Here is a 12,072-nt window from a genome sequence, read left to right as displayed (position 1 = left end):
AAACCTAAGACTCCATCCGGTCCTATTGCTTTCCTCTCTTCCAGCTCCTCCATTATTTTATATATCTTCTCTTTAGTTACTATGACTTCATCCATATGAACATTTATCTTGTCATCTTGTGGTTCATTGAATTGATTCTTTTGTTAAAACTTGCTGAAACCTTTTGTTTAGCAGCTCAGTCATGTCTTTAGGATCTTCATTTATCTTATTTCCATCTTTGTCTCTATTTTTTCCCTTGGATTGATTTTTCCATATATGAATCTATAAAACAGTTTAGGTTCTTCTTTGCACTTTTCGACAATATCCTTTCTCTCCTTATTTTCACATATTCATTTCTTGTTATCTTAAAATTGTCTGTATTCCTTTGATTCTTATTTCTTTTCAATCTCTTCCATTCTTTCTCTCTTTTTTTACCTTTGCATCTGCACATCTTGCATTAAACCAATCCTTCTTTCCTCTTTCTTTGGGTTTATATAATGGGACATATTTCAGGACTCCTGTTTCATACGCCTCAATAAAAATATTATACTTTTCCTGCACCTCGCTTGTTCTCTTCAACTTTTCCCAGTCTAGCTCTTCATAATATTTCTTAAGATTTTCTATGTCCGCCTTCCTATAATTTCTCCGGTTTCTTTTATATGATTCGTCGCCCTGTGCCTTCCTCCTCTGTTTCCATATCTATGATCACATGATCAATCTTTCCCAGGGGACACACATATCTTAATTCATTTAACAAGTGCATTCCCTTTGTTAGCACCAGGTCCAGTCTCGCTGGTTCGTCGTCACTTCTATATCTTGTGTTCTGTGTCACCCACTGCATCATCAAGCTTTCCATAGTCAATTTTATAAATCTTTCCCCCCATGCCATCTCACTACCTCCACTTTCAAATGTTTCCCAATTTACCTCCTTACAGTTGAAGTCTCCAACAAGACTTTTGTTTGCTTTGAGTAACCTACTCAAACTTTGAATGGTATCTTCAATCATGGTCTCATATTCTTCTCTGTTCCATGAGTTTGTTCTTGGTGGTACATAGGTTGCTATTATCATCATCATTTCTCTGTTTTTGTTCTCCAGATTAACACTCACTATTTCTGCCTTTCCTTCTCCATATACAACTGATTTCATTAATAACTCCTTCCTCATCATCATCATCACTCCTCTACCACTTTTACCCTTCCCATCCTTCCTCCATACATTGTAGTTATTATCAAACACTATTTGAGTGAACTCTTTCAGCTTTGTTTCCCTTAAACATACAATCTTGGGCTCTTTTTTCCTTTAAGTAGTCTAGTAGTTCCAGTTTTCTAGATATTATCCCATCTACATTGGTATACATCACACTTAAACCCTTATTTGATTCAATCTTGTCTAGCTTCTTTTCTCTTTCGGCTCTTTCCTTACATTTCTTTACTCGTCTCCCATAATTCTGAAAAAAAAAAAAAAAAAAAAAAAAAAAAAAAAAAAATCCTCCTCTTGTTGTTACGCTATTCGTCTCTTTCACCTCTGCTTGGAATTCACTCCATTTTTTCCTTTCTTCTTCATTTCTATTTTTCTTTATATATATTTCCTTGCATCCATCTATTTCCCTTAGTTTAGGTGTTCTGTACAATATTTTCTGTTAATTGCTGTGATTTTAGATTTAATTTAACTGGTATCGTTTTACCTTCTATGTAGGGTCCCAGCCTAACGATCTCGTCTACCTCCTCCTCCAGGTTTTGAAGTTCTTCATCATTCAAGTTCTTAAGTAAGTCCTTTACTGATTTTAGTTCTTCCTTTTCCCTTTTTGGTTTGTACGTTATATTCTTCTCCTTCATGCCAAATATTATTACTCTCATTTTCTTATCTGCCACATCTCTTACTAACTTTTTTTTTTAAAGCCTTGACCACTTCTTTCTCTACATTTTCCTTCTCTTCTTTCAGTTGCTTTTCAATTACTTCTTTGAGGTTTACAAGCTTTTTCATTTTCCACTTTCCAGGTCTTCATTTCACCCAACACTTCCCTCTGACCCTCTGTTCCTCTTTGCTCACTATTTTTCAGATTTTCCTTTCCTTTCTTGCCACTCCTAGGCCTTCCTTCATCGTTTTCTCATATTTTGCCAACTTCTCTTTCAACTCTTCATTTTCTTGAATCATTTTTTTTTCCGTCTTCTCAATTGCGTACTTGTGATCGGAGATCCCTTTGTAGTTCCCTATTTTGCAAGTCCCCCTCGTCTCTGCTCTTTACTATTCTGATCCATTTGTCTAGTTTCCTTTCCATAAGCAGAATTCTTTTGTATATAGCAGATTCCTTACTCGCAAATCCAGAAAAACTATGACCGTACCTTTCCTCTCTACTCTCGTCTTCATTGCTACCTATATCCGTCCTTCGTTCCTTTTTTCGTGCTCCATTTCCTCTTCTTTTTGGTGTTTTCCACTCCAAATCCTCCTCCCTCCCACTCATCCTACAAACAGGTCAAAATAGGAGATGGGCCCAACACAATTAACATTGCCCTGGCCCGTGCAAACACAAACAACAGGGGAGCAAGTGACCGTACGTCCATCCTAATCGGTCTCTCTCTTTTGTGCGTGTGTGCATGTGTATTTAACTAGTTGTAGTTTTACAGGGCCTGGGCTTACGCTCGTGTGGTCCCGTCTCCATATCTATATTTGTCCAGCTTTTCCTTAAAGTTATGCACACTCTTTGCCGATACTACATCCTCACTTAGTCTGTTCCAAACCTCTATGTTTCTTTGTGGGAAGCTATATTTCTTTATGTCTCTCAAGCATCTTCCTTTCCTCAATTTTTTACTGTGTCCTTGTGTGTTGTTGGAGTTTCTTCCTTCTCTTAGTAGTAATTCCTCATTGTCTACTCCTTCCATTTTACTCAATAATTTATAAATTTGCATTAGGTCTCCCCTTTCTTTTCTTTGTTCCAGTGTTGGTAGGTCCATTTCCTTTAACCTTTCTTCATATGACAATCCCACCAGTTCTGGAACCATTTTCGTTGCCATCTTTTGTATTCTTTCTAGTGTGTGTATGTGTGTGTAGTGTGTGTGTGTGTGTGTAGTGTGTGTGTGTGTGTGTGTGTACACCTTGCAACCAACACTTACCAACAACAGACTCCACAGTGTCACTGGTGGGATAGAATGGGGGGGCAAGAGGGGAAACAGTGGAAGAAAGGCTGGAGGGTAAAGAGGAGACATAGGAGGAAGAAGGCAGGGTGATGGGCATGCTGATGGGAGGATGCTGATGGTTGACAGGTATCATGTTGGCTATAAAGAGGTTCTGCTTCCGCTTGTTCTTCTCTTGAAGGTCCAGTGAAGGGTCGCTATCAATGGCTGCTAGCTGCTTCTTGAATTGGGAATCCCGGTCCTCTCTTTCTGACCCTGGGGCTTTGTGGTAGGACCCAAGGACTCCACCTCCAAGGCTTCCACTCAGACCCAGGGAGTCTGCTGGGCCCCCCAGCAGAGAGTTACCACTAAAGTGGCGTGGCTTGCTGCCGATGGGAGCCAGGGCTTGCAAATGACTTGGACCATTGCCAAATACAGAGTCGTTGCACTGTGGACCATTAGGGGACAATTAGGAGCAATGAGGGAGTCCCAGAGAGACTACCTATACAGGAGGCATAGTTAGTGAGAGCATAAGGTTATAGTTAGGAATATGGATGATGTTTCAATTTAAAGATTTATGATAAAAGTTATTTCTGTCAATAATATTATGCAGCTCCTCTGGTAGGAATATGACAACATGAAAATGATGTTTAGCTTTCCAATATTTCATATTTTCCATCTCCTTTCTTGTACCATTCATATTTATTTAGCTACTGAAGTTCTTTAGGAAGCCATGAAAAATTTTACCATTATCAGTGAGCTGATTTGCATTTACTATATTATATGTGTAGAATCTCTTAAAATATTTAAGATACCTTTCCAGACCTCTGTTTCATTATGACATTTGCATAACTTGGGTACATGTCCAAAGTGACATCATAAGATTATGACTTTTTGAAAAACTGTGATAATGATTTTTCCACTTATGGATGCTAATAGCCACCACATACTACATGTCTGACTTATGATCAGCAGCTCTACTGGTGTCTGGTGCTGCTTCCAAAGAAAAGTTTCAAACTATCTGTTACAAACTAACAAACTTATTGTAATTTTCAGATTAACTATATACAATAAATGCTTGATAAAATGCACTGCAATAATGTGCACCCCCAATTTAATGCATGTAATCTTGTGCCTAAACTTACCTCCAATCTAAAGAACTATGACACAAGTGTGTTAAATTAGGTTGTGTGAAGTGTCTAAAGCCTCTTGCAATGATGACTACTGGTCCACATGGGATATCATGGGTCAGTAAGCTTCCAATCATCGCCACTTTCACATGTGGTCTGTATGCTCATGCCAACTGCTCAAAACATACCCTGTTCTTTATCGTGTGTCGAGAGTATTTTTACATTAATGTATTTCTTGGCACACAATGCATACTTTCCCCTAAAAAATGCTTCAAAAATCACCTGAGAATTATATGATGAAGGTACCATACAATTAGTAGGGGTGGCTTTGTAATCAAAAAGTTATGTATTCCTAAATCACTTACCTGTGTAAGTAACCTTGTCAAAAATAATTAGGTGACAAACAAGCAATGCAAACCACTATTCCAACAAGTTTATGCCAACAGCATCTGCTTTCAGTCTCGGCGTCATTCTATTATGCTGTAATCATATGGTTGTTTGTTCTCTCAATGGAAGATTGTAAATTTTGAATGTGAGTTTCATAATTTTGAAATCCAAGATGAAAGTGACAGTTACTCTGAAAACAAATAAAAACACATCACCTGTTGCAGCCTTCAAGTAGCAACATTAGGCTTTTTGAGTAACTGTCACTGTGTGGATTACAACATTGAGAAACTTTAAAAAATCAATTACGTCTTCTACTGAGAATGAACTACTCCTCAGTTACAACACTAAAGAAAAGCACAAGATTGAAAAGCAATGCTATTGACAACAGTTTCAACAAAACCCAAGACATGGTACAATGATACTATTTTTAACTGGTTGCTTGTCACAAAATTTGTGTTGATAGGGTTGTGATGATATTAGTATTTGCAGAAAACAAACAGGTTCACATAAAATGGCAGCAGTAATGTCGTCACTCAGTAATTTAAGGGTAGTGTCCGCCATGTCTTTAATTATTAGCGTATGATCCTGATTATATTCATGTGAAATGTATGCTTATGTTGAAGTAATATATGCTTACTTTCAGATCTATAAGTCGATACATAATAGCAGGAAAAAATAAAACAAAACAAAACAACTCAAAATGTCTCTCTCATCTAATGACCTACGCTGCTGAACAAAATACCAAAGAAACTTAAGCAGAATCCATAAGATTCATCATGGAAAATTTTGAAATTTTGCTTTTGTTAAATTATGAGAATTTTTTTCAATTTTGTTGGTGTATCTAAAGATATTATTTTTTTTCTGACAATTGTCCCTTAATTGAAAATTCATGATGAAAACCTTGCGCTTCAGCTTCTCTTTCCAATGGTGTATTATTTATTAAAATCGGTCAAATAGCAGCGAAGTTATTTCAGAAAAACTGAAACTAATCCTGTTTTTCTAAAAAGGAGAGTTAAAGTCTGCAGATTCTTTGTTTTGAGGGACTTCGTGTGTCTGATGGTGTCCTTTTCTTGGATATCCTGGTCACGAGCCGACGTGCGAAACTTAACTCTGGCTCCTCTGGGGTGACTGATGTATGTGTCAGCTCTGCTGCCTCCAAGGCCATGGCAGATGCTAGTTTGCTTCAAGATGCCATACGAATATTCTTTTAGGCTATTTTTTACGCTGAAACATGACGGTGTATGCACCTGTGTATGAATATAGCTTTTTTTTTATTCATTTATTTAATTTTTTTACGTGCCAGCCTATAGCGCCAATAGGCTTTCTTGAGGGTCCTGGATGGTAGTCGGCCCCAGCCTGTCATGGCACAGGCAAGTGTTTTATAGTGATGTAAGTGACGAGCGGAAGAGGGCGGGCAGGGGAGGGGGGATTCAGCCATAACTGTCATTTTTGCTTATTTCTTCATAATATTTTGCCACAAGCTAGCCAAGGCATGTACGAAGACATGTAATTTTTTCCATTTTATGGATTTTTTGAAAAATCCACGGCGGACGCTCTCCTTAACCCTTTCCATACGGTGACGCCGACGTCGGTGTCATGAAGCGCCAGTGCAATATACAGTGATGCTGACGTCGGCGTTATGAAGCACCATTGGTTATTGTTCCTTCAGTCAATTGTCTGTCAGCTCAGTCCATTCAAGTAAATGGCTGTCAGCCACATGACTGGGAGCCCACACATTGTTTTGAGGTGCATTAGATACAGGCCACTGCAGCTGACAAGTGGTTAATTTCACTCTTGAACAAGGAGGATGGGGGAGTGTGGTGTGTGAGGTCTTAGATGTACGCACAGCAGTGAATGGGTATCAGGTATCAATCTGGGGCTGTGTTTCTCCTCTTGTGTGTGTTGGTGTGAAGTTCTAGCCATATCCAAAGATCTGTCATCAGAGCTCCAAAGCTCATTCTGAGAGGATACAGACTGGTGATTGCACAAACGTGAAAATTACACGCATGCGCACACCCCACCCCACCCTTCCCTCCACATATGCACATGCATATTATGCGCACACACACACACACACACACACACTCGCAGGGGTAATAGACAATTAGAATGTATATGACTAGACTTACATTGGATATCTTGTTGCCTTGGACTGAGTTGGTGTTATTAGATGATGTGGGGCAGGAGCCTGAAGGTGGGGTGTCTGGAAGAGCAGACTGCAAAATGTCTGCTAAACTAGTTCCAGTGCAATTTTCGCTGGCAGCTGTCTCCCTTACCAATGTCATCTCCTCTGAAATATCCAAAGGAAAATAAAGATGTGAAGTTGAATATTGTTTCAGTGTAAGGGGAGACTGAACTATTGGTTTTAGTTTTCTATCATAACTGGAATAATCCAATACCATAATTACACTACTGAATCTGTAGTCAGCAAAGCTTCAAAAGCAAAATCTACGAATGATCTAGGGTGAGATAAAAATTTCAACTACTGAGCACCTCCTTATCATATTCATTATTCAGCTGTTTATGCAAGATGAACAATAAGGAAACCCTATGAAGTTAGAAACTGCTGGAATTGTATCTATCTATCTGTATTACTATGTCTTGCTTCCTCACAGGTTCTTCCTCCAAGGGGGTTCCCACAGAGGGTGTTTCCAGTGTTCCCTGTTAGACCTAACCTCCCTACTCTGGCTTCCATTTTTAACCCGTCTTACACCCACAAAGCTATCCGTTCACTTGCACTGCACTCACATCCTTGTACAATCTGATCCTTTCAAGTATATGTCCTCCCACATCATATATCTTCAGAACATCACATAAACCCTATATATCAATCTTGTCATAGACCTTTGTTGGTCCATGAAAGCAGCAAATAGCTTTTTATCCTTCTCAAGGTACTTTTTAACCTCTTGAACACGAGGACGCATATACTGCGTCCTTGCTGCCTTCGTATAATATCTGAGTACGCGAATGCTGCGTCCTGGATGAGTTCTGGAATTATGTAATTTTTTCTCGGATATTGTACGAAAGTTATCAGAATATGGGTCGTGTATGATATGATGGTTTACTTAGCTTTAATTATCGTTACATTGGAATGTGAGTTGCCTATATCAGGGGAGGTAGCCTATTGATGCACCCTGCTGGTCCATGCTTGTGTGAAGTGGTATTTTCCATACTCAAATTTTTTCCCTCTCCTGCACTTTTCCCCACAAGCCTATCTACCCATCACTACTAAAATAAGGGAGTATATGCAGTGAATAAATGATCAACACAGTACTGCATATTTTTTATAAGTTTATGTATCCACCTCAAAAATATCAGTGAATTTATATTTGCCTTTTTGCACCAGTTAATTCCCCTTATGGTGATACATATAATACATGATGATTATGTTTAGTTCTACGGCTTAAATCTATGTATATTCAGTGATGACGTTTCAAATTTGGTGCTCATGGCATTCCCAGATATGCCCTAAGACATGCTCTCAGCCCGGCCGTAGCGAAGGGGTTAAAAAATCATTTTCACTGTGAAAAATTAATCCACACATCCTCTCCATCTCCTAAAGTTTCCTTGCTCATCACCTACACTTTTATCAATTATCTCCATCATCCTATCATGGGAAACCTTTCCATAAACTGTTAAAAACACACTAGAAAGCTTATTTCCCTAAAACTGCCACAATCATCCCTACTTAACCCTTACTGACTGGCAGAACACTCCACTCAGTTAAGCACATCCTTCAGGCCAAGAACAAAGCAATGGTGAAGATGCAATGGGACTGCTGAGGACACTAACATTACTATTTTGTGACAAAAAGTTATGACAATTATGATAACTGCTTAAGTTATGCATCCTCTCACTCTTCTCTAAACAAGGACTGCAAGAGCAATAAAGCCTTGTAAGTTGGAACTCACGATCAAGGTGGGCAAAGGCACAGAAGGCTCCCCGAGGACAGTAGCCGTTCTGCTGGATGTCATTGCACTTTGTAGACTTATAGATCTCTGGGTGGAACTGTTGCTCGGTGCGGGTGTGGCAGTATTGGCAGGCATCACCATTCTCACAGTTGCCAGGTTCTCCCCATTCATCCCCATGCTTCACATTGGGACAAGCTGTAGACCTGTTAGGAAGCTTATTGATGTCTCAGATCCAATTAACCTAGCCTCTAATCAATATTTTCATAAGCAATTTTGAGGCTAGAAATAGGCATAAACAATAATGGGAAGACTTGAGAAAAAAAATGCATGAAAAACACAAATTAATCCCTAATGAATGCAAAAACTATAACCAATGTCTTCCCAGAGTACCGATCTCCAGGCAGGTCAGAAATGGCACGATACTTTGGTGGATGCCCACAGAGTTTGTGGCTTGAGCAAATTGATAGATCCTGCCAGGAGGAACTTAGGATGGGAAGGGTTCCTGCATGAAGACTTGCCTGGAGAAACCCCCAGGTTTGGCATCATGGGGTTGGCGGGGTGATGCACCCCCCCAACATACGCCCCCTTAACTGATTGATAAAAAATGTCTCCATTTTATTTCTATCCTCCATCCATCCATCCATATTTTCTGTCTTCTGGATTTGAACTGATAATTTATCTTAAATGTGCATTCCACTAGTAATCTCAAGTTTCATTCCTGATCAGTAGTTGTTTTTCAACCAATTGCCTAATAAACAATACCTTACTTTTCTTCATATTCATCTTCAGGTCTACCTTTAGAGTTTTTCTGTAATTCCCTGACCATTCTTTAGTAAGTTTTCATCAGAATCACTTAGTATAACTATATCATCTGCAAATCTAAGATTGTTTAGGTATTCAATGTCTATCCTGATTCCTAAGCCATCTAACTCTAATTTTTAAAATACTTCCCCTAATAAAGACTGAATAATTTTGGATACTGTGGCAACTTGCCTGACAACTTCCTCAATTTGAATATTCTAACTTTACTTGTAGAGTTTAATGATGACATAAAAAATGTTTAATGATGCTGAATCTTGATGAAGGCATATTTTGGTCTTACCTATATTTACACTTTTTTGGGGATCTTCTTCTATCTCGGGAGTTGTGGTACTGGGGACAAGCATATCCTTGCCGGCATAATCTAGGGGGTCTTTTACATTGCTCAGTCTTGTAATTTGCCAAAACATAACCAGTATCTGAAAGAAAATAATAAAAATTATTCTTTCAGCCTTGGTTATTAATGTGCACGTGTTTAATTTTGAATGCATATTAACCTTTTCACTACGGCCGGGAGAAACAAGTGCTCCGCACCGTATCCGGGCTGGTCGCGTGCGCGAAATTTGAAACGTTGCTACTGAATATAACAAGTTTTAAGCCATAAATTCAACATAATCATCATGTACCATATATAGAAATAAGCAAAATTAAGTGGTGCACATAAAGAAACATAAATAATTGATAATTATGAGATGTATGCATAAATATATAGAGAAATTTGTGTTATGCGTAGATGATGTGTATCTGCTGAACTGTATTTCCTTATATTAGTTGTGATAAAGAAATAGATTTGTGGAGGAAAGTGGAAGAGAGGGAAGGGAAGGACACAAACATAAGATCATGGAACATATCCCACTGATTCACTGGCAATATGCACAGATTTCACCGAGTAAGAGGTTGAAAGGATGTTCTCCTGGAGGTGGGTCATGTGTGTGTGTGTGTGTGTGTGTGTGTGTGTGTGTGAGAGAGAGAGAGAGAGGAAATAGGCTGCTCTCTCTCTCTCTCTCTCTCTCTCTCTCTCTCTGCAAATGTATAGTCTGACACTTTTCATATTTCCCCTCACTGGATGGGAAATGGAGCATTTTCACTACAAAACAGCCTATGGCCTGAGAGAGAAAGAGGGAGATAAGAGAGGTAAAAAATATTGAGAAAGAAACAACATACACATATGTGCGTGGAATTCCTCTTCCCTCGAGTTGCCAATCAGCCAGCCAGCACACTATCTCACCACCACTTCATGGGACCCAAGGTCGCATGGGAAATGAAACCCTCCCTCCTTGCCCCCACCCCCCACACCCATCCCACCATCCAGGCAAAGACCCATTTTCTTTAACCCTCCTCTTCATGAATAAAGATGGAGAGAGGAGACCGCAGGGAGGAGGCAGGAAGGAAGGAAGAAAGAGAACAGAGACAGCGGGATGGGTGTGAAGGGGAGGCAGGGATGGGAGGCCGCAGCTCACGTGTGAGCCCGTGTCCCAGAGCCGAGGTGGTGGTGAGACAATGCGCTAGCCAGCCACTTGGCAGCTCGAGGGAAGAGGAACTCCGTACACATATATAATTTCTTTCTCATTATTCTTATTTTCTGTTAGAATGGATTGTTACTGTGAAGTAAAAATGCACCCAAGACACACTTACATTCTTGCACAATAATAACAATAAAAGTCAAATAAGCCACTGTATCATATATGACCTACATCCTAAAAACTATCGTACAATATCTGAGAAGAAATAACTCATATGCTGGCTGATGCAAGCCAGAATGCAGCATACTCATCCTCGGATATGGTACGGGGCACACAAGGACGCAGTATACACGTCCGTGTGTTGAAGAGGTTAATCTGAATAAACTTTCAGGGAAATGAAAATATATTTGAGAATATTACTGCAAACAAATAATCAAGTTATTGCTTTCAATAACTTTATTGTATATAGCACACACACACACACATATTACTCAATACAATAACTTCATAGCTCAATTGCATATTAAACTAACCTTAGACCAATAATTGGAGCTTTACTTTTTTTTTTTTTTTACAACAAAGGAGGCAGCTCAAGGGCACACAAAAAAAGAAAACAATAATAAAAAAAAAAAAGCCCGCTACTCGCTGCTCCCAAAATTGAATAGGAAACCCTTTTTCTATTGTTACCTAGTACACCAGCTTTTTGGTTTATAAACTAAAGTCTCGTACTTGGGAACTAACTGGTGCAAAAGAAAGCTCACAGTATATGGGTAATTACAACAATAGGAAAAACATTAATTGGTATCAGAGCTCTCAGAGAGTCAAACTTTTTTGCTTATTTGGTGACTTAACCCTTTCATTGCTAAACGCTAGAAGTGAGCTTTAGGCGTATTTGCTGGTGGTGCTAAACGTTCGCTGCAAGCTCCAGCCGCACTCAAATCTCCCGCATATGAAGAGTGTTCCAACACTAATTCTCACAACACAGGATTGCCAATTGAGTTGGTTCTTCACTAAATTTGGTGGAAAATCATATCAACCCAGCGCGGCAAATCTACAGACGAGTAACTGGTGGATGTTCTTGCCAAATATAGTGGCATTTTTGCATAGCTTCACCTATTACCTGACTGATTCTTCAAATAGTTGTAAATATTGCAGTTGGCAATACTCCCTTGCCAGAATCTCAAGGAAAGATGTCCGCAGTTCCCTCAATATGGCTGATCATCGTGCACACACTGAGGTAAGTGTTCAAATTCAACACTCCCTGAACGTGCA

General features: G+C 39.3%; 1 protein-coding gene across 3 annotated transcripts in view; it reads right to left on the bottom strand.

Moving 5' to 3' along the window:
* The window catches only part of LOC126998334 (RING finger protein unkempt homolog), an 87,591-nt gene that overhangs the window by 68,776 nt on the left and 6,743 nt on the right, over window positions 1-12,072 (bottom strand). For all 3 annotated transcript variants that reach the window (XM_050859829.1, XM_050859830.1, XM_050859831.1), the window contains exons 5-8: window positions 9,621-9,756; window positions 8,519-8,721; window positions 6,737-6,897; window positions 3,091-3,538 (exon numbers count right to left, since the gene is read on the bottom strand). In XM_050859829.1, the coding sequence (XP_050715786.1) occupies window positions 3,091-3,538; window positions 6,737-6,897; window positions 8,519-8,721; window positions 9,621-9,756 (948 nt within the window). The remainder of the gene's footprint in view (window positions 1-3,090; window positions 3,539-6,736; window positions 6,898-8,518; window positions 8,722-9,620; window positions 9,757-12,072) is intronic.

Source organism: Eriocheir sinensis, chromosome 14 (genome assembly GCF_024679095.1).
Source record: "Eriocheir sinensis breed Jianghai 21 chromosome 14, ASM2467909v1, whole genome shotgun sequence".
Taxonomy (NCBI): Eukaryota; Metazoa; Arthropoda; class Malacostraca; order Decapoda; family Varunidae; genus Eriocheir; species Eriocheir sinensis.
Note: the sequence above shows the minus strand (reverse complement) of the source record. Positions and strands in the feature narration are given on the sequence as shown.